At 41.6% G+C, this 27158-nt stretch overlaps 2 protein-coding genes across 9 annotated transcripts in view; one reads left to right on the plus strand and one right to left on the minus strand.

Moving 5' to 3' along the window:
- The window catches only part of pdlim7 (PDZ and LIM domain 7), a 392569-nt gene that overhangs the window by 73084 nt on the left and 292327 nt on the right, over positions 1–27158 (plus strand). The window lies entirely within an intron of this gene.
- Positions 1–27158, minus strand: part of unc5a (unc-5 netrin receptor A) — a 314174-nt gene that overhangs the window by 4258 nt on the left and 282758 nt on the right. For all 7 annotated transcript variants that reach the window (XM_049467740.1, XM_049467739.1, XM_022676271.2 and 4 more), the window contains 3 exons: positions 9011–9160; positions 2517–2681; positions 1365–1543 (listed from right to left, as the gene is read on the minus strand). In XM_049467740.1, coding sequence (XP_049323697.1) covers positions 1365–1543; positions 2517–2681; positions 9011–9160 — 494 coding nt within the window. The remainder of the gene's footprint in view (positions 1–1364; positions 1544–2516; positions 2682–9010; positions 9161–27158) is intronic.

Genomic DNA, 27158 nt, shown 5'->3' on the forward strand with positions numbered 1-27158 from the left:
GCACTAAATGAAAATGGATTGTTTTGGGCCCGTGTGCTAATTGAACCCGAGCTTCACCACTTCAAATTGTAATTAATTGGCCCAAGTAAAGCTTATTGGACAAATGAAGTCTACCTATTATGTTTCATTACCTAGAGGAAGTTAAATAGGAGCGTAATTAAATCACAGGCCTGTAATTTCCTGTAGACTCAGACTGCGTTCGATAAGCAGCTCTGGGGCGGTGCGGGGGGGAATCCGCCCAGGTGGAAGAGCCGATAACACGCCGCCGATCCGCCGCCATCGGCCCCCGTCTCAAATAAGTGTCTGAACTAACTCACAGCCAGAGAACCAAAACTTTAGATAGCTCCGCCCACTCAACTCACTGTTCTTAAACTCTGTTTAAACTGTTTAAAGAACTTTTACAAGAACAGTTTTCACAAAGTTGAGATAGAATGAGATGAATGAAGTTTTGGGGTGTTCACTACTGCACTGTACTGCTGCACTACTGAACTAACATACATAATACATACATAATACATACATAATACATACATAATACATACACTTTTAATATAAAATATTATGATGTAGCCCTGTTGGATTTCCCTGTAACTTAAATACAGTTTTAAAGGAATTTCTAAAAGAGCGAGAAGGAGAAAGAATGAGAGAAAATGATAGACAGCAAAAGTAAAATTATGAGATAGAGAGAACGAGAGCGAGAGAGAGAGACGAAGAAAGAAAGAGAGAGAGAAAATGAGAGAGACTGAGTGAGAGAACAAGAGAGAGAATAAGAGATAGAAAGAGAGAGAAACAGCAAGAGCGAAAAAATTAGATAGACAGAACGAAAGAGTGAGAGAGAGATTAGAAAAATGAGAGAGAGAAAGAAAGAACAAGAGAGAGACTAAGAGAGGGAATGAGAGAGAGCAAGAGCTAAAAAATGAGTGAGAGAAAAAAATAAAGAACAAGAGAAAGAGCGACAGAACGAGAGCGAAAAAATGAGACAGAGAGAATGAGTGAGAGAGAGAGACAAAAATGAAAGGGAGATAAAAAAGAAAGAATGAGAAAAAGAACGAGAGAGCGGTAGAAAAAATGAGAAATGAGAAAAAATTAAATAGATAGACAGAGAGAATAAAACTTAATAAAACTTTAGGCTCTCTTTAGGTTTTAGGAAGATTTTGCAAAATTTGAAAATGGCTTGTACTTGGTTGCTAGGTAACCTAGTAGAGTTAGAGCTGCTGACAAGGGAGCCGCGTCTGACTCTAAAAGTCAATGAATTAAGTCACTTTTTTCAGGTAAAATTAGGTGCAGGAAATGGCATCTAATTCATTAAACATTCAAACAGTATAGTGTGTGATATGCGGTCAGTAATCCTGAGTTACTGGTACCTCTCCAGCTTGAGTCTCTGGGCCAGCAGCCTCCAGTCGGAGCCGTTGGGACAGGGCGCGTCCAGACTGCTGCAGATTTTCTGCCGGATGAGGTACGGGATCTGAAAGGCGCTGGGACCCGCCAAGGCCGGGGTGCTGTTATCCACCAGCAGGAAATCACTGTCCAGCGGCCTGTTGTCCTGCAGAGACACCAGAAAACAAAACATCACATTTAGTCCTGATAAATTATACTTATTTATATTATCACTTATTATTAGTACATATTAATTGTGCTATATAATTTAACTATTAGAGCAGATCATTTTCAGGCCCTTTTGCAGTTTAAAAACAGCGTGAGAAGTAGGGGTGGGTATTTTTGCGATAATGATATTATTGATGATTTATTTTAACCTGACATGCCAAAATGGTATTTATCCATATACGTTGTATGGTATTTTCTTGTGAGTGAGGTTGAAGGAACATTGATCAGCATGCTCTTGGCAAGGTGCATGACAAGGATTCGATCCAGCGATCCTACCTATCATAGTGGCAGCACTTCAGACTTTAAAATGTTTTAAAACTCATGGACAGTTTTTTTTTGTTTGGTAGTACTGATCTGCATTTATTTGCAGAAATAACAAAAAAAGATGCAGAGATAACAATATTAGGTAGAATAACCCTGGTTTTTGATCACAGTTTTGTTCTCCTCCACCAGTCTTACACACTGCTTTTGGATAACTTTATGCTGCTTTACTCCTGGTGCAAAAATTCATTCAAGCAGTTCAGTTTGGTGGTTTGATGGTTTGTGATCATCCATCTTCCTCTTGATTATATTCCAGAGGTTTTCAATTTGATAAAATCAAAGAAACTCATCATTTTTAAGTGCTCTCTTATTTTTTTTCAGAGCTGTAGATATTGTGATTATATTTGAGCAGTATATCCTGGTGAATGCAGTAATTGGTCCTGGTGTCTGGGGGGTGTAGTAGTAGTAGTAGTGGTGGTGGTTTAGTGTGCTGTAGTGCATCAGGTGTCTCAGTGAGGCAGAACGCATCCTTTGATTTGCCGGTAAAGGCCATTGATGCATTATTCATCAGGTGCATTAAATCAGCAGCATGAGGCTCCGGCCCCGGCTCGACTGTGATTGGTCGAGAGCGACGGCGGCGGTACGCTTACCTTGGAGATATTGAAGTCAAGGCTGAAGCTCTGGCCTTCTCCCTCCACCTGCCAAACACACAGCGTGCAGGACAGCTCGCACGTGCTCACACTCAGCCGCTCCAGCGTGAACGTGCAGTGAAGATACCGCTGAGAACCACTCCAGATATGATAGAACGGGATCTCCTGCACACAGACAGAGAGAGAGAGAGAGAGAGAGAGAGAGAGAGAGACAGAGACAGAGAGAGAAAGAGAGAGAGAGAGAATAGTATCAGAGACTGTTGATGAATTCATAGTATCATGTGTGTACCAGTAATATGCCATAGAAGGCATTACCACCCACAGTGGACAGAGCAGTGGGGTGGGAATGATACAAAAACAGCAAACAAAACAAACAAAACACAGGCAAACAAAACAAACAAAACACAGGCAAACAAAACAAACACAGCAAACCAAACAAACACAGCAAACCAAACATACACATCAAACCAAACAAACACAGCAAACAAAACAAACACAGCAAACCAAACATACACAAAAAAACAAAACAAACACAGCAAACCAAACATACAAATCAAATAAAACAAACAGGCAAACAAAACAAACACAGCAAATCAAACAAACACAGCAAACCAAACATACACATCAAACCAAACAAACACAGCAAACCAAACATACACAGGCAAAAAAGAAACAGGCAAACACATCAAACAAAACAAACACATCAAACAAAACAAACACATCAAACAAAACAAACACATCAAACAAAACAAACAGGCAAACAAAACAAACACAGGGTGGTAATGATTGTGACCAGCGGCATCTGTCTACATTCCTCTCAAATACAGGGGGCTAGGGGGTAGGGTGTAGGGGTACAGATGAGGAATGGAACTGGATCTAAAAGTCTGTTTAAGTGAGTTTGGGTGGAGTAAACTCAGCAAGGGGAAATCAAGGGCTGCATTAAACCCGTATAAGTGTTATAAACGGAGGCTGGAGCTCTAAAGCTCTACAGCTCCAGCAGCAGATCTGCCTCCCGGGTCCTGTGACCCACAGAACAGCTCTCTGGACTCCAGTAGAGACTTAACAGCCCAGACTCCCAGTGTACCGCCAGAACCCAGTAAAGCTTAGAGCTGTAGATCCAGTTATCAGACATCAGATAAACCAAATAATCAGAACATCTGAGCGTCTGGTCTTTTATTCCTTTCCAAACACAGCAAACAAAACAAACAAAACAAACACAGGCAAACACAGCCAACAAAACAAACACAGGCAAACACAGCAAACAAAACAAACACAGACAAACACAGCAAACAAAACAACCATAGGCAAACACAGCAAACAAAACAAACACAGACAAACACAGCAAACAAAACAACCATAGGCAAACACAGCAAACAAAACAAACACAGGCAAACACAGCAAACAAATCAAACACAGGCAAACACAGCAAACAAATCAAACACAGGCAAACACAGCAAACAAAACAAACACAGGCAAACAAAACAAACACAAGCAAACACAGGAAAACACAGCAAACAAATCAAACACAGCAAACAAAACAAACACAAGCAAACACAGCAAACAAAACAAACACAGGCAAACAAAACAAACACAGGCAAACAAAACAAACACAGGGACACACAGGCAAACACAGCAAACACAGGCAAACACAGCAAACAAAACAAACACAACAAACAAAACAAACACAGGAAAACACAGCAAACAAACAAACACAGGCAAGCACAGCAAACAAAACAACCATAGTCAAACACAGGCAAACAAAGCAAACACAGGCAATCACAGCAAACAAAACAACCATAGGCAAACACAGCAAACAAAACAAACACAGGCAAACAAAACAAACAGGCAAATGCAGGGGACAAAACAAACAAAACAAATACAGAAAACAAAACTAACAAACCAAACACGGGAAACAAAACAAACAGCAAAAACAAACATAAAACAAAAACACACAGCAAACTAAACAAATACAGCAAACAAAATAAATGAAATAAACACACCAAACAAAACAAACTAAATGAACACAGCAAACAAAACAAACACAGGCAAACTAAACGAACACAGCAAACAGAAATACTCATCAGCTGTAAGTTGTTGACCAATTAATTGTTTTCTAAAAATCTCCCAATCTTTTTTTTTAAAGATTTTTCTTTCTTTTTTTTTTTCGTTTTTAGTCTCTGGCATATTACTGCACAATTTTATACACTGGACTTTTTACTACTGACTATTGGTTACTGAGTGAAACTGAAGAGCTCAGATGCCAAAAATATGGGGAAAAAATGTTGTGTTAAAAACTAAAAGTTTTGACGGTACTGTAGGTTCTGTAAACTGTGTGAAAAAAAGTAAAACCTGCAACAAATGCTTAATGCATGATGCTAATTAGTGCATATTCACTTCATTCGCTTAAATTCACTTTAATTAACTATTAAAATCTTTTTGATGTTAAACTTTCCTTGAACTGTTTGTTTTACTTAACTTTCATTTAAACAACAGAACAGAAAACAACACAAACCCCATGGTTATTAATTCAGCACACATTATAAACCCCAGCTTTATTAATATGATATAATTATTAAGCTGTAGTTTTAATGATGGTTTCTGTGCATCAGTGCATCAGTATTTTACCCTGACCTGAATCAACCATCAGAGTAAGCAGGGCAAGCATGTTCTTTAGTGTCTCGCTCTGTCCTGTAGTGTCCTGCAGTGTCCTGCAGTGTCCTGTAGTGTCCTGTAGGGGGAGCTGTTGTACAGAGCGTGATGATCTGAGCTGATGCTAAGCTGAGCTTTACTGAGATCAGACTGAGGGACGTGTCTACAGTGAGACACAGCTTCTCCTACACATCTGTACTGTTCCTCACCATCCTATTCTATTGCACACACATACACACACACACACACACACACACACACACACACACACACACACATAACAATACGATACAATACAATACCGTAGTAATGCAGAAATGCTCACAACACAGTATATCCACAGCATTATCTTTTCTAGGTACTCTGCCCTTGAAGAGTTTGTACACATATCAACCAAAACATTATCACCACCTGCTTAACCCTTTCAAACCCTGCATTCATTACTATAGACATCATGTATTTCCTTTTTTGAATCAGTTTCTCTGATTTTCCTTTTTATAGGTTTATATTTGAGTAAAATTCACTAAATTGAACAGAGCTTTCACACGTCAAATAATAATGCAAAACAAAAAGTTCATATTCATAACGTTTTAAGAGTTCAGAAATAATCAATATTTGGTGGAATAACCCTGGTTGTTTTTTAATCACAGTTTTTTTTTCATGCATCTTGGCATCATGTTCTCCTCCTCCACCAGTCTTACACACTGCTTTTGGATAACTTTATGCTGATTTACTCCTGGTGTAAAAATTCAAGCAGTTCAGTTTGGTGGTTTGATGGTTTGTGATCATCCATCTTCCTCTTGATTATATTCCAGAGGTTTTAACTAATTGTGGGTTTGCAGTTTAAGCGTGAGCTACAAGCTTCAGGCCAATTCAACTCAACGACACTGTGAAATATCCAACATGTTCTAACTATATAAAGCTGAAGGATGCAGTAAAGTATCTTATTAATTAATAATGTTGTGCTGCACGATGGTGTGAAGTACAATTAAACTCTAAACACCACATTTCACTGCAGTGTCACAAGTTTAAGTAGAAAATAAATGATAAAATTCTCTAATTAAACAGTAAAAAGCATTACTTTGGCTCGATTCAGTTTAGTTTCCAGGCAACAGACAGAGACCTGCTTTACACAACTCACTATACTAACTATACTATATATAATACTGCCTTTATCCTCACACTTACAGAGGCCTGGGACTTTTATTATATTAGTTTTAATTCACAAACAACAGTGTGACTTTGTTAAACTAGAGTTTGTCTAGTTTCTTACATTTATTTTAATTTATTTTAATGCTTTAATTCAGTATTGACCATATTAAAATGCTAAAATACTTATACTAATACTGCAGACAATTATTTTCTATTACATTTACAATCAAGATGTTCAGTAATTTTTCTCATCAAAAGGATACAGGCACTCTGCCTGCTATCTCCAGCCTCCTTACTACAACATATACCAGAATGCACCACACACTGACATCTCTCCCTTACACGATCACATGACACTGCACATGGCACTACCAAGAAGCTCACCACCTGAGTATTGAACACACCTGTTTCACCTCTTATATATACATCTGCACAGGGTAAGAGCACAGTTCTGCTCTAAATATTGCAACGCACACAACATTATGGGAGACATACCAGAGTTCAAAAGAGGACAAATTGTTGGTGCACGTCTTGCCGGAGCATCTGTGACCAAGACAGCAAGTCTTTGTGATGCATCAAGAGCCACGGTATCCAGGGTAATGTCAGCGAGATACCACCAAGAAGGACCAACCACATCCAACAGGATTAACTGTGGACGCTGTAAGAGGAAGCTGTCTGAAAGGGATGTTCGGGTGCTAACCCGGATTGTATCCAAAAAACATAAAACCACGGCTGATCAAATCACGCAGAATTCAATGTACACCTCAACTCTCCTGTTTCCACCAGAACTGTCCGTCACCACAATCAATATTGTGCTCTAAAACCAGGTGTTTCAGTTTCATTGTCCAACCCCTGTATATATATATATATATATATATATATATATATATATATAGGTTTTAGACTGACTTTGGGCTGGATGTTTTTGTTGGACCTAAAAACAATGTAAAGTAAGTGTCAGAGACAATGGAAACGTCTCATAATGAATGTGGATTAGACTGAGGACGTGGATATTTGTAGCAGTTTAAGAAAATCCCTCCCATCTCCCGACTCTATAGAGGGGCATTCATTCATTCATTCAGGTAGAGTGAGGGTTGAGTATCTACATGTATCTCAATCCCGCGCTCCCTCTGGATCTGTAAGAGCTCTGAGATGCACTGAGACGCTCTGAGATCGGCCGGGTTTAGAAGCTTTATCGAGGAGCGCTGCTCCTCTCCGGGTTCAAGAAGCTGTTTGCTGAGGGCCGGGGCCAGGCGGCTGTAAAGAGCAGCACTCCTGCTCCCCACACGGCCGTTCCCTCCTCTAATGGGGTTCCGGCACAATCTCCACATCTTCAGAAACGGCCTAATGAGGCCAAACCAAAGAAATACCCAATTAGAGCACTCTCCAACACCCAGCCACACAGCATTAAAGACCTCACGTCGGCCAGGACAACATATCAGGAAGCTTTTTAAATTTCCTCTCCGCCGGGAAATCAGCTAAACTCCTGCTCAGAGAGACGATGATCAAGCCCGGACGACGGGGAATGCGTGAAAAAGTCCTGCTTTAAAAAAAAAAAAAAAAAAAACGCGTCGAGAACAATGGCTACCGGTCACCTCGCACATAAATAAGAGCAATAGCGGAGTGAGTGAGTCAGAAACGGAGAGAACGAGGGGGAGGTGGAGGCCAGAATACAAGCTGGAGTGGAGGACTGAGAAAAAAAAAGAACTAAAAAAAAGAGCAGGAGTGTAAGGAAATACCGATATTATTATTATTATTATTATGGTATTATCGTATTGCACCGATTTGAAGATTGTTAAAAACACAGTATCGTTTAGTTGTAAAGATTGGTGTCAGAAGTGGTTCATTTTGTGTTGTCTACTGTTCAAACTCCGTCCACTAGAGGGCAATGTTATACTGTGTGTCTTCAGATCCCACTATTCTGATTGGACCAGTTTAATTAAGATTTCATAAATACTGTATGAGTATGGATTTTATAAAACAAAAAATACCAGTTTAACATTTTACAATAAGGATAAAAAAAATAATCTATCAGTAGTTGTTAATTATAGATTATTACACATTAATACATTTTAATGTTGAAAATAAGAATAAATTCAGAATGGCCAAAATTAAATTATATTAAATTATATATGCAATATATGTATATATATATATATATATATATATATATATATATATATATATATATAAATAAAATTTTAAATTTTAGCAAATTAAAAACCTCTGGAATATAATCAAGAGGAAGATGGATGATCACAAACCATCAAACCACCAAACTGAACTGCTTGAATTTTTCCACCAGGAGTAAAGCAGCATAAAGTTATCCAAAAGCAGTGTGTAAGACTGGTGGAGGAGAACATGATGCCAAGATGCATGAAAAAAAACTGTGATTAAAAACCACAGTTATTCCACCAAATACTTTTTATATATAATATTTTACTCAAACATAAACCTATAAATAGCAAAATCAGAGAAACTGATTCAGAAACTGAAGTGATATAAAGCAATCACAATTTATACTGATATATATATATATATATATATATATATATATATATATACACGTATATATATTCTGAATTAAAAGCCCTGTTATAATCCAGTTCACATCCCTATAAAGAGAGGGAATGTAGAGAAGAGAGGAAAGAGGGGAAGAGGAGAGGAGAAGAAGAGGAAAAGAAAAGGCTCACCTGGTAGCCGGTGAGGAGTTTGCTCCTCCAGTGGGCCTGCGGCAGGTCGTGGATGGAGAGGCGCAGGTTGTGATAGCTGTCTTTGAAGAGGAGCACGTGAGGCTCGTCAATCAGCCGGCCGCCCAGCTGCGCCTCCATCTGCATCACCTCCTGCAGAGAAACACAGCACAGCACAGTTACAGCCCCAACACAGAGAACACCACACAGAGAACACCACAACACAGAGAACACCACACAGAGAACACCACAACACAGAGAACACCACAACACAGAGAACAGAGACGGGTTTATTCCGTTTCAGAATCAAACCTGTTTATCAGCTCAACCTAATGACTAAAATGACTTCTATTAATATTAAACCAACCATTTTTATTAGACGAAAATAATGCTGCCTTCAAGACAAAATCACAATTATAATATTTAAAAGATCATCATTTAAACATCACCAACTTGTGATTATGAGTGGGAAACTCACTTAATTCTCTGAATAGGGAGCATGTCAATAAACTGCTGTATTACAAATTGGTTGTGTGTTAGTTATTATTAAAGAAAGTATTAAACAAAAGTTACATTTTTTAACAAGTTACTACATGATTCATTATGCGTTCCTTCATAGTCACTCTTTACAACTGATGCTCTCAAACACTTTATCAAGAGGCAAGAAATTCAAGTAATTACCTCTTGATGAGTTCAGCACAGCTGTTAACTGAAATATAATATGTTTTTTTCTTTATCGTTTGGATGACTTGGATGACTACAATGCAGAACACTTAAAAATAATGAAAACAACACTAAATTTTAAGGTGTCTCTAAACAAAAATAGCCTTATGGTTCAACCATAATTCTGGTCTTTCCTGATTGAATGCATTCAGCACACTCACTTCAGTATGGCTCCCAACCCCTTCCAACTCCTGCCATCCCTCAAGGTCAAGGCACAAGGTCACCCCAAGGTCACCCCAAGGTCACCCTAAGGTCACCCATCTCGCAGTGCGAAAACAAGGAAGAGGAACGACGCTAACGAAGGTTCAGAAAGTCATTAGTCAGCAAGTCCGTATTTTCCCCACCTCACAGCGCTCCTTCATTTCCGAGCGAATCCTGTGCCAGGAGAGATCTGCGCTAGCACAGGCTGACGGTTCCATCGCCGGGCGCCTGCGTGGCTACAGGCCATTTGTTGCCATCAAAGCAGCCATCTGGAATTAGGTAATAATAACCGCGCGAGCTTCCACTCTGATCTATCACTCCAATTCCCCCGCGTGCAGAAGGAGCACCGGGTCTCGCAGACCTGGAAGCCTCCCACAGACCGGCTCTCGGCCAAGCGCCGCGAAGACGCGAAACCGCATGATGAATCGAATCAGCAGCTTTAGAGGACTCGCGGACCTTCCCGCCGAGGACGCTCCGCTTTTACACGGCCTTCAAACCGTGATACGAGAGGAGGCGCGGCACGCAAATCCGAGAACAGAGAACACGGCGAGTTCCGGAGAGGGGAATATGAAGCAAATCTGCCGGAACAAGCCGACAACAGAAGGGCAGACGGGAAGTGGCGGCACGGATAATGACCGTATGGTTTGATGCCTTTGCTGTGAGAGCGTGGATGCACACAGATAGGGTTTGGAGAGCGACTCTAATTAAGACGGAGATTCTCCTCAATTCTTATCTGTGCCCCTCGATGATTACATTCTCCTCAGCTCTCCGTTCAGGCTAGACTGATTTCAATTAAAATGGTAAGGAAGCTGGTAATTATCTGTTTGGAATAGGCCTACCTGCATGGGCGTGACTGGAGCCTTCCCTCGGCTCTGAGTGTGAAGCTTTTGTCAGAGCCTGTCGGGATCTGGCTATTCTTGTTGGGTTCTGTTCGGTTCGGTTTGAACAACCTTTCTTAATATTTCTCAGCGTATCTCAATATTTCTTAATATTTCTCTGAATTTAGGGCTGCTCTTGCTTTTGTCCCTTCACTGTAAGCCCGGATAAGTTAAATTTACTTTAAAAAAAATTGAGGAAACCTTAAGGTTGCCTTAAAAAAGTTACGTAATGGGGAATGATAACTTAGCATTATTTAGTACATCAGTTGTTACAACTAAAGCGGATGTTGATTTATTTGTAAGGTAGCCCAGAGGGGAATCACTACACACTGATGGTGAGTGTTAGTCAGAAACTGTTGGACACACCCAGTATGCAAATAGATTTCGACAAAAGCCAATGGAAAAGAAGCTGTTAATGGCAAAACAGACTAAATTCAGTTGTAATTAAGTTGGTTCAACTTATGGTTGATCTCAGTTTGAATAGTACAGTACATGCGCCCACAAATGTTTAACAAACTCAAAATAGTTGAGTATTAGAATATTAGAATATTAGAAATATCCAATTAAAAATCATTTGAGTTCAAACATATGGGTTTAGAGTGTACTTTACTCTGCCTCACTATTTCCATTTAATGTGTGGACAGATGATAATTCGCCCTGCCTAGGGAGTAAACAGATTGATTCCAGGTAGGCACCAGACACACAGCAACCCAGACCAGAAAAGGAAGCAGCTAAAGGAGATAGATGGACGGTTGTTAATCTGCCAGACTACAGTCATTTGTTCGATCTGGATTCCACTAGGATTCACAAGACTACCATGAAACCAATGCAGGGTTTATGTAGGATTTACTGTATCTGGCCTACAAACTATTGGAAGACAATAATTTAAGTGGAGTTTGAACTTCATATAGTTTAAATGTCATCTTATAGGGACATTTCAAGACAAAGGTCTTCACTTCCAGAGCGAGAGGGACAGTAACCAGCACAATTCAGTCATTTAAAGTGTGTTTGGTGTTTAAACAGGGAAATCATTTGCTCTACAAGTCTGGAATTAAAGAACCTTACTTAAAGGTTAGTGAAATATAATTGAGTTCACTAGTAGTAGTACCTTTTCCAACAAAAGTTCCACCAACTCTTGAACCAGTTTCTTGAACCAATTCCATTCAGGCTTAAACGTACTGTATTCCTTTTAGTGAACCAGCCACCAGTTTTCACCAGTTTTAGTGGAACTGGAGAGAGTTCCCAAAATGTGATGTCCACACATGTGGACGCCAGGTCCTAGGAGGTTAAAAATCACATGCTCCTTCAAACTATGAGTTCCAGGCTCACTTCATTCTCTTTCAGCAGGAACTTTCACAGGTCTCAACTACAGATAAAGAGGCTAATTTCAAGCATTTTTTCCTTCTGGGACCTTTTTAAAAACCCGGGAATTGGCTGATATCTCATATCTACAGTACTTGCAGATACTTTTGAGGCGTGGAAGTCGCTCTCTTCTAGCCGACTCTCTTTGCCTCTCAGTCACATCTGCCTCCTTTGGAGGTCAGGGTTTATCTCTGCGCTCCTCGAGGTCGTGTAAGTCAATGGCAGAGGCCAATCAAATCTGAAGAGATATATAATCTCTGGCTTTGTGGCTTTGAGCCAGACAAAAGGCTCTTTAGAGCAGCTACAAAGCTCCTAGTTTAGCGCCCCTCTCCTAAGCACAATTACTCTTCGGGCAGGAAATTAGCATTGCAAATTGCATGCTTGTGGACTTTGATCCAGATTCTGACCTATCAGCAGATCTAGCTGAGAGCCTGCCAATTATCCCATTATGAAGAGCCGGGACCCTGCATACCAATGCAGAGGCGGCCCCCGCCTTCGGTTAACAAGACCGTGCTGGAAAGCGGGGCGTGTAGACGTCTGTTTATACAACATCACGCCCCAAACATAAAAACGCAGGGAATAAACCGCAGCGCTCGCGGTTCGTGTGTTTGCTTTCGACATATGGTTTAGACACAGAGAGTAATGGCCTTCTGTACGCCTCATTGTCTTCTTAATAAATTACTTTGTGCGTCGGCACATTTACAACAGAACCAAAGAACTCCCTCAAACTTTATTCAGTCCGCCGGGGAACCTCTGCCGCCGGATCAAGGAGATTTCTGGCTGATTTATAAAGCGGCGGACGACAACTTCATCACGCCGCAGAAGAAAAGCTCCGCGCCTGAGAGAAAATGTCACATTTCAGCCCTTTGTGAGAAGAAAAGAAGAGCTAGAGCTCAGACTGGGGATATGTAAGCTCGGGCCAAGACTCGTTTCAACGGCTTTTTTGTCGTGTGAATACCTGTTTTTCTTAAAGAATCTTTTATCAATTGTTATTACAGATTTTGAAGGGCAACTCAGGCTCAAGCATAAGGCTTCACAACACCTCAGTCACCTACAGAACATCAGAGTCACATAAAAAAAATAAAAAAAACTTTATCTCCAAAAAGGAGGAAAAAATGACCTTATTAACTTTCAATAGAAGAAATGATTAGAAGATTTTATTCCAAGTCATTCTGGAGCATATCCAAGTGCCAGATTGAAAAATGTGAAAAAAGGGAAAAATGTGTAAAATTTAAGCTTTTTGTGTGCACAAATATTTGTAATATATTGAAACATACGGATAAAAGTAATGGGATATCTGTTTATTTATGTTTATTACCAAATCAGAGGATTTAAAAAGACCCTCAGCTCAAATCAGAAAAATGCTAAAAATTGGGACGAGTAGTTTGGGGTTTATAACTGGGTGATGTATGGGTTTAGGGGCGGGGCAGGAGGGAGAGCTGATTGGGCTGAGCAGTGTGTCTCTGATAGCGGTGGGATGCAGATGATTGGACGTCACCAGGGGGGCGTTATTATCGATTGATTTGCATGTTGTGTCCACGTACAAAATTATATAGTTCCAATGTTATTATATAGTTCAATAACAGACACTTTTCTTCGTTCTCTGAAGCTGAAGAGTGAGAGAAGAGTGAGAGAAGCGAGGGAAGAGAGGGAAGTGATGGAGGACGGGTGGGGAGGAGGCTTAGCGTTTGTGTCTGGAGGTCAGAAGAGCGCTAAGCTTCAGAGAGACAGATAACAGGATTACTGCAGTTCTGGCCTCCGCCGCCTCCGCCACTCTCCCCAAGAAACCCCAGCCTCTCCAGCCTCTCCAGCTCCTCGACCAGTCCAGCCGGCCGCTCGCTGGCCCGGTTCTGCTGGACTCTCGCTCCGGTCCATCTGGAGGAACGCTCGGAACGCTCGGACAGTTAATCTCCCGCTCTGACTCAGACAGAAGGAGGCTAACTTCTCCTCTTCTACACAACAGCAGATCCAGAAACACACTCTAAACCATTTACTGGGACCAGAGTCCACCGAACTTCGACCCAGAACCGCCCCGATATAATAACCTAATAACCACCACACACACTGCCTTCTGCTTTTATACTAACTATAAAGCCTAGTCTAGGGTTTATATAGTCTATAAAGTCAAGAAATGCCTAGAAATTACTGCTTATCTTTGGTTATTACTGATTATTTCATATTTATTTAAAAAAATATTTTACATTTTTGAGGTTGAATTCACTGAATGATAAGGATGTTCTCATTAAAACGTTTGAGTGGGTTTTATTAAGTGAAATATTAATATTTAATTTAAATGATCTTTACGTCCCATAATCAGAATGAGAAATAAATTGACAGTTTTGCCTTATTTCTTTTATTTAAATTAGTTGACTTTTTATTGGCTGCCTGATTATACGCCTGATGTGAAATGACTTAAAATGTAGGGTGAATGTCTTGTGTTGCTGTGTATCTTTGCTCAGTGCGTTTTGCCGTGTTTCTTCAGTAGATCTTAAGGTTAATTTTTAATCTTTTGGTAGTTTAAAGTGAGATGACCTGCGCTTAACCCCGCGGTGGCTGGGTTATGAACAGCGGAGTCAGAGTTATCGGGGGGTCTCAGTTTTGTCGGAAGCGTCCGGTCGGATGTAGCTACAAGAAATCACAATCCCATCCCATCAAACTAACATGAGGAGGAGATGAATTAATGATAATTCCCTGCAGATCCTCCTCCTCCTGCACAACAGCAGCATTCCAATCAGCGCTCCGGATTCACTACTACTGCGCTCACTACTACTGCACTCACTACTACTGCGCTCACTACTGCGCTCACTACTACTGCGCTCACTACTACTGCACTCACTACTACTGCGCTCACTACTGCGCTCACTACTACTGCACTCACTACTACTGCGCTCACTACTACTGCGCTCACTACTACTGCACTCACTACTACTGCGCTCACTACTACTGCGCTCACTACTACTGCGCTCACTACTACTGCACTCACTACTACTGCACTCACTACTACTGCGCTCACTACTACTGCGCTCACTACTACTGCGCTCACTACTACTGCACTCACTACTACTGCACTCACTACTACTGCGCTCACTACTACTGCACTCACTACTACTGCGCTCACTACTACTGCGCTCACTACTACTGCGCTCACTACTACTGCGCTCACTACTACTGCGCTCACTACTACTGCACTCACTACTACTGCGCTCACTACTACTGCACTCACTACTACTGCGCTCACTACTACTACTGCGCTCACTACTACTGCACTCACTACTACTGCGCTCACTACTACTGTGCTCACCACTACTGCGCTCACTACTACTGCGCTCACTACTACTGCACTCACTACTACTGCGCTCACTACTACTGCGCTCACCACTACTGCGCTCACTACTACTGCACTCACTACTACTGCACTCACTACTACTGCGCTCACTACTACTGCACTCACTACTACTGCGCTCACTACTACTGCGCTCACCACTACTGCGCTCACCACTACTGCACTCACTACTACTGCGCTCACTACTACTGCGCTCACTACTACTGCGCTCACTACTACTGCGCTCACTACTACTGCGCTCACTACTACTGCGCTCACTACTACTGCGCTCACTACTACTGCGCTCACTACTACTGCGCTCACTACTACTGCGCTCACTACTACTGCGCTCACTACTACTGCACTCACTACTACTGCGCTCACTACTACTGCGCTCACTACTACTGCACTCACTACTACTGCGCTCACTACTACTGCGCTCACTACTACTGCACTCACTACTACTGCACTCACTACTACTGCACTCACTACTACTGCGCTCACTACTACTGCGCTCACTACTACTGCACTCACTACTGCGCTCACTACTACTGCACTCCCTACTACTGCCCTCACTACTACTGCACTCACTACTACTGCGCTCACTACTACTGCGCTCACTACTACTGCGCTCACTACTACTGCGCTCACTACTACTGCACTCACTACTACTGCACTCACTACTACTGCGCTCACTACTACTGCACTCACTACTACTGCGCTCACTACTACTGCGCTCACTACTACTGCGCTCACTACTACTGCACTCACTTCTACTGCACTCACTACTCACTACTACTGCACTCACTACTACTGCGCTCACTACTACTGCGCTCACTACTACTGCACTCACTACTACTGCGCTCACTACTACTGCACTCACTACTACTGCACTCACTACTACTGCACTCACTACTCACTACTACTGCGCTCACTACTACTGCGCTCACTACTACTGCACTCACTACTACTGCACTCACTACTACTGCGCTCACTACTACTGCGCTCACTACTACTGCGCTCACTACTACTGCGCTCAGTACTACTGCACTCACTACTACTGCGCTCACTACTACTGCGCTCACTACTACTGCACTCACTACTACTGCGCTCACTACTACTGCGCTCACTACTACTGCACTCACTACTCACTACTACTGCGCTCACTACTACTGCGCTCACTACTACTGCACTCACTACTACTGCACTCACTACTACTGCGCTCACTACTACTGCACTCAGTACTACTGCGCTCACTACTACTGCACTCACTACTCACTACTACTGCGCTCACTACTACTGCGCTCACTGCTACTGCGCTCACTACTACTGCACTCACTACTACTGCGCTCACTACTACTGCGCTCACTACTACTGCGCTCACTACTACTGCGCTCACTACTACTGCACTCACTACTACTGCGCTCACTACTACTGCACTCACTACTACTGCGCTCACTACTACTACTGCGCTCACTACTACTGCGCTCACTACTACTGCACTCACTACTACTGCGCTCACTACTACTGCGCTCACTACTACTGCGCTCACTACTACTGCACTCACTACTACTGCACTCACTACTACTGCGCTCACTACTACTGCGCTCACTACTACTGCGCTCACTACTACTGCACTCACTACTACTGCACTCACTACTACTGCGCTCACTACTACTGCGCTCACTACTACTGCGCTCACTACTACTGCACTCACTACTACTGCACTCACTACTACTGCGCTCACTACTACTGCGCTCACTACTACTGCACTCACTACTACTGCGCTCACTACTACTGCGCTCACTACTACTGCTCATACTACTACTGCACTCACTACTACTGCGCTCACTACTACTGCGCTCACTACTACTGCTCATACTACTACTGCACTCACTACTACTGCGCTCACTACTACTGCGCTCACTACTGTACACGAGTACGTCTCTCACATAGTATTTTTACTTCTACTCCACACATCTCACCAAAAACCTGAACTCTACTGAAGTATTTTAGATCTGGATTATTCATACTGTTACTGAAGTACTTTCTAATCTGGGTATTTATACTTTTATAGAAGCACTTTCTAATTGGAGTAACCATATTTTTAGTGTAGTACTTTCTAATTGGGGTATTTATACTTTTATAGAAGTACTTTCTAATTGGCGTATTTATACTTTTATAGAAGTATTTTCTAATTGGAGTATTCATACTTTTATTGTAGTACATTCTAATTAAAGTATCCATACTTTTAGTGAAGTACTTGCTAATTGAAGTATTTATACTTTTATGGAAATATTTTATAACTAGGGTATCTATACTTTTAAGGAAGTATTTTCTATTTGGGGTATTCGTACTTTCAATTTTCTAACTACAGTATTTGTTATTTTACTTCAATATTTTTGAACTGAAGTATCAATACTTTTAGCATAGTAGTTTCTAAATGGAGTATTTAAACTTTTATGGAAGTATTTTCTAATGGGGGAATTGGTATTCATTGTACTGCTTATTTTCTACCTGTAGTATTTGTTCTTTTAATTAAGTATTTTCTAATTGGAGTATCCGTACTTTAAGTGAAGTATGTTCTAATTTGAGTATTCATACTATTGCTGAAAGTTGAGTAGTTTTCATTTTGATTAAAATATTGTCTAATTGGGGGATTCATACTTTTACTGAAGTATGTTGTAACTGGAGTATTTGTTCTGTAATTGAAGTATTTTATAACCGGAGTATTTGTATTTGTAGTATGAAGTATGGATCATTATCATGAAAAAGTAACTGCAACACTGTAGCAATGTGTCATCCCTCTCTCCCTCCCTCACTCACTCCCTCTTTTTCTCTCTATCTCTTTCTTTCCCTCTATCTTTTTCTCACTTCCTTTCTTCTTTAATTTTTTCTCTCTCTCACCCTGTCTTCTTACTCTCTCCTTCCCTCCCTCTTTTTCTTCCCCTCCCTCTTTAGTCTCTCTCCTTACTCTGTCACTCACTCCCTCACTTTCTCCCTCCTCTTGCGTTTTCACTCTCTCCCCCCTCTCTCTCCTCTTTATTCTTTATTTCTCTCTTTTTCCTCTCACTCATCCTTTTTCTTTCTCTTCTTCTCCTTCTTTCTTCTACTTTCTCACTCCCCCTCTTTCTCTTTCCCTCTCTTTCTCTCCTTATTTTTTCTCCTTACTGTCACTAACTCCTTCCCTCCTTACTCAATTCTCTCTCTCCCTCTCTCTCTCCCTTTCTCTCTCCTTCCCCTCCTTTTTCTTCCCCTCCCTCTTTACTCTCTCTCCTTACTCTGTCACTCCCTCTCTCTCTCCCTCCTCTTACATTCTCACTCTCTCCTCCTCATTCTCCTCTTTCTTCTATTTCACATCCTTTTTCTATCTCTCTATACTCTCTCTCTCTCTCTCACTCTCTCTCTCTCTCTCTCTCTCTCTCTCTCTCTCTGTATCCTCGTGATGAAGTCGGCTGTCTTGTTGAACTTTACGTCAGCGATCAAAACGGGAGCCCTTATGGAGCTGATGCTGCACTTTCTGACTGCACTCTCTCTCTCTCACCACAACACACACACACACACAACCGCACACACACACACACACACACACACTCTCTCTCTCACCACAACACACACACACACACACAAACACACTCTCTCTCTCACACTCAGCCAATTACTCTGTTTTTAGACAAAGGTCAAATTTGTGTTTGCACACTCGCTCTTACACACACACACTTGCACGCACACACACATACTCGCTCTTACACACACACACACTCCATGCACACACACACACTCACTCAGTCAGCAGATATGGAGCAGCAGACGGTATCAGACGTCCCTAGTGGAGGAGGAGAGATCTCATCTGCAGTCTAGACACACAGCGCTAACTACATTTGAGGGAAGCTGCGTCGGAAACCAGCTTTATAATTCGGCCAATTCACTGGATAAAGCATCAAATAAAAGCATGCCAGCCTTTATCATAACACTATCTATCTATCACACACACACACACACACACTCACTCACACACACACACTTATACACACACTCACACACAGAGAGAAGCCTCAGACGCGTCAATATCAGTAAAACGCAGCATTAGAATGTGTAACGGTTCTTTCCATCGAACGATGCAAAGCAGCTCACTGACTGCAGACACCAACCACAATCAGATTTATCCATGGAATACCATTACCCTGTCTGTCTGACTGTCTGTCTGTCTGGTGAGACCCCCCCCCCCCCACACCTCCCCTGGATTAAACTGCAGTAATAGAGCCGGCATTACCAAATCAGATCAATCTCACAAACAAGGAAATTCCACTCAATACCAGACCACTCAAATAAAACAGTCCCTGCTGAGGAAAGCATCTCCGCAACATGATGATGATGCTACCACCACCATGCTTTACGACGTCTGAGACAGGACTTATTTAATTATTCAGCACAACATTAAGACCACCTCCTTGTTTCTACACTTCATTATTCATTACATTATATTCCAATGACTTAAAACATCAACATGTAGCTGTCAGGTAAGATCACCAAAACTTAACATCTGTTAAACTTAATGATAACATTCACAGAACATGAAATTCTTACATATTGTTGATATGCTGATGATTTTAAGTCATGGCATTAGGTAAGAAAAATTGCAAAATTCAAAGTCTAATATTTAAGTACCAGGCAAAAGTTTTGATTAAGTTTTAGATAAATGCTAAACTCAAAACATAAACATATGGAATTATTTAGCTAATGAAACCAGAATATGTTTAATTCTCAGTCGGTTTTATGAGGTAGAGTCACCTGGAATTCAGGCTTTCAGTTAACAGCTGTGCTGAACTCATCAAGAGTTAATTACTTAAATTTCTGGTCTCTTAATAAAGTGTTAGAGAGCATCAGTTAAAGTAAAGTAGTGAAGAGGTAGAGTTACAGGTATACAGTAAATAGTGAATATTTGAGTAATGTTCTAATCCAGGTTATCGCAATTATAAAAAATAAAAAAAAGACCATTAAGACTGATATAATGAAACTGGCTCTCATCAGTCACTTTATTTTCCAACCAAAATTTAACATCTCCAACATTGGAGCTTGATGTCAACCCAGTGTTGGATATAGACAAATATGTTTCAATTTCCAAGCACAACTCAACGTCTTTACAATTCTAGAACTAAATTGATAACTCTAGTTCCAGCATAATTTTAGTGATCTATAGTGCACCGGTCGATTGCGGATTGAGCACAAAAATAGAAACTCCAGAAATTTACCTGCACACACCTCACTTTCAGACTTGTAGGGTGTTGACAGGGTGTAAGATAGCAAAGAGCATCACAACATGCCTTACACAGGGTGTACAATAGGGCCCAATGTGTGTCTCTTATGTTGGGAGATGCAATTTAAAAACTCCAACAAAAATCCACTGTCTGTACAACAACTGCTTTCAACATTACCCTTATTTTCATTTCTATTTTAACTAAAATTGAATGTCTGCCTATACCAAGTCTATACCAAGATGCCAAACTATTAACTAAAGCATAAAGCTCATTTTAAATCCAGAAGCAATACGCAGGTAGACAGGCAGCAGCGACAGCCACACCACGCTACGTCCACCCTGCAGGACGGGCAGCGGCGGAGAAGAACAAGCTGCACGTTAAATATTGATCTAATTGGTCCCGTAAGGCCGGCAGCACATTGAGGGAAATGTCACTGGCTCCCGAGCGTCACCACACACTTGCGATCAAACACAATTACACCGTTTTTAATCGTCCTTAACTGGGAGATGAAAGAGGGCTGTTCCTGCTGAGCCGCCGCACTAAAGACACACCGCTGCTGAGTGACAGGAGCGCGAGAGAGCATGCAAAAGAGCACGCGAGAGAGCGAGCAAAAGAGAGAGAGAGAGAGAGAGAGAGAGAGGATGAGGCACGAGAGAGAATATGAGATAGCAGGTATCTCAGCTGCCCCAAGGCAACAGCAAAACCATTACTGCATCTAAAATTACAGAGGTGTTTATCCCATCGCCGGCACATTACTGTCTTTTAAGCTAATTTGGTATCATAGTGGAGTGTGTGTACGAGTGTGTGTGTACGAGTGTGTGTGTGTGTGTTTGTGTTTGTGAGTGTGTATCAACATGCTCAGAGCCCGATGGCAATCATTACAGTCCATAAAACAATTAACACTTTCACCAGAGACAGCAGTGCAGGACAACAGCCAAATTTCATTACAGCTATCTGCACCGCTACACAGATTACAACAGCACAGCGTAGCTTCTCACGCTAGCAGGGGTTAGCGTTAGCATCCGCAGGCAGTCACAGCTACATACAGTATCAGGGGGTGAGCCAATCAGAGAGGTACGTGTGTTTTACAGACAGGTTTGGTGTTTTAAAGTTGATTTAACTAATAAAGGAAATGAGGACAATAGCTAATATGTGTTGATTAGCATCTTGACACGTTTCCTCTAAATCATTTAGTTTATGTTTTTCTGACGCAGTGTGACAATAGCAATTTAATACGGACAAAACATATTTGATTTGACACAGTGTGAAGGAATTTAGTGTAACATTTAGACACACACACACTCATACTCACTTGTTTCAGCAATATGTTACTAGAATATTATTTTATTATTCTCAGCACGGAGTTTGCACGTTCTCCCCGTGTCTGCGTGGGTTTCCTCCGGGTGCTCCGGTTTCCTCCCACAGTCCAAAGACGGCACGTTCAGGCTAATTGGATGTCGGATACAAATTGCCCCTAGGTGTGAGTGTGTGAGTGAATGTGTCTGTGTGTCTGTCTGTGTCTGTCTGCCCTGCGATGGATTGGCGGCCTGTCCAGGGTGTATCCTGCCTTCCGCCCGATGCCGGCTGGGATAGGCTCCAGCACCCCCCCCCCCCCCCCGCGACCCTTAATGGATGAAGCGGTTGATAATGACTTGACTTGACTATTCTCAGCACTGCAGTGAATAGCACTGATTAGCATGGTGGTGGTGTATGAGGTGTTAGTGGATCAGGTGCAGCAGCAGTGATGCTGGAGTTTTTAAACACTCCGTTGTTCGTCCTTCATCAGTGCCCACACAACACTGTTGGACTATTCTTAGTCCAGCATTGACATCCTAGTCCCCATTTTAGTGATCTATAGGCAGCATGTAGTTTGATTTACGGTGTGTCAGTGTGTCTTTGCTGTCGTAACAACTGGAAAAGTACACCTAGTGTATGGTTAGCTTAAGGTGTTTAAAAATGTTACTTTCTGACCGTTATATGTAAAAACTCATTATTTTCATAATTTTTTATCCATTTCTCCAGTTTTAGTTTTTTCACCTCTTTCCTAATTTTAGGAAAATTAAAAAATGAATAATTTCTGATTTTGTTGGTTTATACCATTGGATTTGTGTTACAAGACACACACATGGACAAATCTAAAAATCAAACCAAAATTCACCTTTTTATTTTTCTTGAAATTCTGTCTCTACAAAGACTCAGCCAAGTGAGTCAGCCAATCAGTTTTTAGTGTGGGCGGGCAGTGTTTATTTGTCTCCTCCTGGATGGGAAGCTTTCAAGAGAAGGAGCATCATGGCTCCCATCAAAACTTATTTTAACTCAGACTACTCTAAAATATATCCATGTCTGGTACAGTTTGTAATAGTGATTTTGGCATTGCCAACGAGGGACCTTATGGTTGCAAAAAGCGTGTTGAGGTGAGTTAATATGGGTAATGTCAGCATACCACCAAGAAGGACCAACCACATCCAACAGGATTAACTGTGGACGCTGTAAGAGGAAGCTGTCTGAAAGGGATGTTCGGGTGCTAACCCGGATTGTATCCAATAGACATCCGTCACCACAATCAGTTATTGTGGTAAAAAGCCAGGTGTTTCAGTTTCATTGTCCAACCCCTGTATATATATAGGTCTTGGGGGTACCTCCATGAAATTACATTTTGCAACTTGAGATGTCTGTCATACTGAATCCTTCCAATACTGTTATTATATCTATGAGCATCTCAGGCCTCGTGTTTAACGACTTGGCGTTCACACATCAGTACACTGCAGTCCGTTTCGTGTCGGAGGGGTGAGCTGAAGATCTCAATTCATCTCCGTCTCCAGAGAGAAAGAGATAGATAGATAGAGAGAGAGAGATAGAGAGAGAGATAGAGAGAGAGAGAGAGCGCTTTGAGGCTGGGAGTGATCAGCACACAGCCCGAGCCTCTCTGCTACAAGATTCCCTCTAAATCTGAGCATTCACAAAAAGACTACAACTCCCATGAGGCCACTGTGGCTTACCACAGCGGGCTGTCTGAGAGCGCAGTGCGGAAGCGGAGCGGTAAATGCACTTAGGCTGCTGGACAGCACAGCATAACCGGAGTACTGAACACCAGAACACACACACACACACACACACACATACACACACACACACACACTTTTACACATACATACAGACATGCTACACACTCACACACCACAAGAGTCACGTTCCTCGTTCAGGTTCAGCCCCCTCAGGCCAGCCTCCAGCAGTTGAAGCTAAGACACTAAGTGTGAGAGTGTGAGAAAGGTCAAGGTCGAGGTCAAGGTCAAACTTCTGAGATGCAACGATCTGCTATTATCTGTGGATAAAATTTGCATGGCTAAAATATACGGTATATATCACTTAAACTATTTATACTTTAAGGTGTTCCTATTTTAGTGATCTATAGTGAACAGTTCAATTGCACATCATGCAGCTTTATTTATTTAGGGCGTGTCGGTGTGTCTTTTGTATCCTGAGGGCACAAAAAATAGGCCTTGCGCAAGGCATGAACTAATTTCCTTAATTTATTATGGGTATTTTTTGCGTGTAAAAGAAAATAAACCAATCAGTGTGCGAGTCATCATTTACTTTAAGAGCCAGGGGAGCACTGACTTTGGCACGTTCGTATCTTAACAGTAACAGTGTGTAACAAGTGTTTAAATTCAGGAAATAATGATTAGGATGCCATTACTGTTTAAGATATATTGATATATTAGCAACAATTACAATTATTACAGGTGGTGGTGTTATCCACAATTGCAAAGCATCCCTTCATTCATATTGTAGGAAAACAGTGATGGGGAATTTCTCTATTTCTTAGGATTTCATAGTTATCATGTTATTTGATGTTATCATGTTATGAAATATCATCATAGTTATTTCATAGTTTTCATAGTAAAACCAAGGAGATGGTTGTTGACTTCAGGAGAGCTCCAGGTGTCCACCACCCGCTGAACATCAACGGCTCTGCTGTGGAAATTGTGGATAACACCAAGTTCCTCGGTGTTCACATTGCAGAGAACCTCACCTGGTCCCTCAACACCAGCTCCATAACCAAGAAAGCCCAGCAGCGCCTCTACTTCCTGCAGAGACTGAGGAAAGCACATCTCCCACCCCCCATCCTCACCATGTTCTACAGAGGGACTGTAGAAAGCATCCTGAGCACCTGCATTACCGTCTGGTTTGGGAATTGCAACACCTCAGACCGCAAGACCCTACAGCGGATAGTGCGGACAGCTGAGAAAATCTCCGGAGTCCCTCTTCCCTCCATCACCGAGATCTACACCACACGCTGCATCCGCAAAGCCACCAGCATTGTGGACAACCCCACCCATCCCTCACACGGACTCTTCGCTCTGATGCCGTCCGGCAGAAGATACAGGAGCATCCGAGCCTCCACTACCAGACTCTGCAACAGCTTCATCCACCAGGCAGTCAGACTCCTCAACGCACAGAGACAGAACTGAACCCCCACCCCACCCACCACTCACCCAACACACTCACACAAAACTAAACTGTACACCCCCTCCCCCCCTTTACACTCACAAGAACTGAACTTCACCCACACACACACACCCAGTCAGCACACAGAGGCTGACATGACTTTATTTGCTGCACTCTTAAAAACTATAAACTCTACCTCAGTAACTGCTGTGATTATATATGTTCTATATGTTACAGTATGTCACACATCTCTGCACCTTATCTCCACTATACACTTTATTATACCGTATCGGTACTGCACTGTCCTGTCTTTAAATTGTCTCGTCTTTTGTATTTATTGTATTTATTGTTATTTAGTGTTATAATTTTATAATTGTATGTTGCACTGTCGTCACTCCTGCACTTTATGTTGTCTATTGCTTGTGGTTCTATGTTGCACCATGGTTCCGGAGGAACGTAATTTCATCACACTGTGTACCTGTACTCAGATGTAATGACAATAAAAGCCTCTTGACTCTTGACTTGACTTGACTTATCTTAATAAGTCCTCCTGATGTTCCCAGTGTGTGGAACAGGGAAAAGAAATCGTAGGACTGAGTTAAGAACAAAGAGCTGGATTGAGGAACGCTTCCATTTCGCTCAGCTGAAATGTCAGACTGCAGCAGGTTCTGCTGAAGCTCCAGTGAGGCCTGAGATCCTCAGAACTTATTTCATATGGCCTGGTCCAGAGCCATGGGTTCAAATCCAGCTCTGGCACCCCTAATCCCTAAACTCTGCAGGACTAGAATCTCTGTTAAAATACAGCAGCCAACTCTCTCTCTCTCTCTTTCTGTAGCACTCTCTCTATATACAACTCTGGAAAAAAATAAGAGAGCACTTAAAAATGAATAAAAAAGATGGATGATCACAAGCTATCAAACCAAACTGAACTGCTTGAATTTTTGCACCAGGAGTAAAGCAGCATAAAGTTATTCAAAAGCAGTGTGTAAGACTGGTGGAGGAGAACATGATGACAAGATGCATGAAAAAAAACTGTGATTAAAAACCACCAGGGTTATTCCACCAAATATTGATTTCTGAACTTTATGAATATGAACTTGTTTTCTTTGCATTATTTGAGGTCTGAAAGCTCTGCATCTTTTTAATTGTTATTTCAGCCATTTCTCATTTTCTGCAAATAAATGGTCTAAATGAGTTCATTTTACTCAAACATAAACCTATAAATAGCAAAATCAGAGAAACTGATTCATAAACTGAAGTGCTCTCTATATATATGTAGCTCTCTCTCACTCTGTCTGTATCTCTGTCTCTCTCTCTCTGTCTGTCTCTCTCTCTCTCTCTCTCTGGCAGGCGGTGTGGTTGGAGTGGCTGGTGCTCAGTGTTGGTCTCTGGTGGTGGTGACCGCGGGGCCGCTGCCACAGAGCTTCTCTTTTTCATTTACTAATTAAGCATGCAAATGAAATCTTAACAGGCTACTCAGACGCTCTCCTCCAGGGAGCCGGCTCTGGCATTAGCTCCTGATTATTCTTCATCCGCTCAGAAAGAGAGAGAAGAGAGAAAAGAGGAGCTGAAATAGAGAGAGAAGCAGCCGAACGCAAAACAGATGGAAACCCTACAGAGCGTTCAACCTGTCCAATCAGCACTTTCCTCACACAGATATCAACCAATCACCAGCCACCAGCCAAAGATACTTAACCACCATACGGACCAATTCGGCCTAAATACATCAATATATCAACCAATCAGCACAAAACACAGCTGAAAGATACTATACTACTACTACTACTATACTACTATACCTATACTGTTATCTTTTACTACAGTATCATATACAGTATGCTATACTATGCTGTATTATTCTCTCCTGTACTATCCTATACGTTATTATTATATACTATACACTACTATACTATAGTATAGTATACAATATGCTATATATTGCTATATTATTCTTTTCT

The sequence above is a fragment of the Astyanax mexicanus genome, chromosome 19, assembly GCF_023375975.1.
Source record: "Astyanax mexicanus isolate ESR-SI-001 chromosome 19, AstMex3_surface, whole genome shotgun sequence".
In the NCBI taxonomy this organism is placed as follows: Eukaryota; Metazoa; Chordata; class Actinopteri; order Characiformes; family Acestrorhamphidae; genus Astyanax; species Astyanax mexicanus.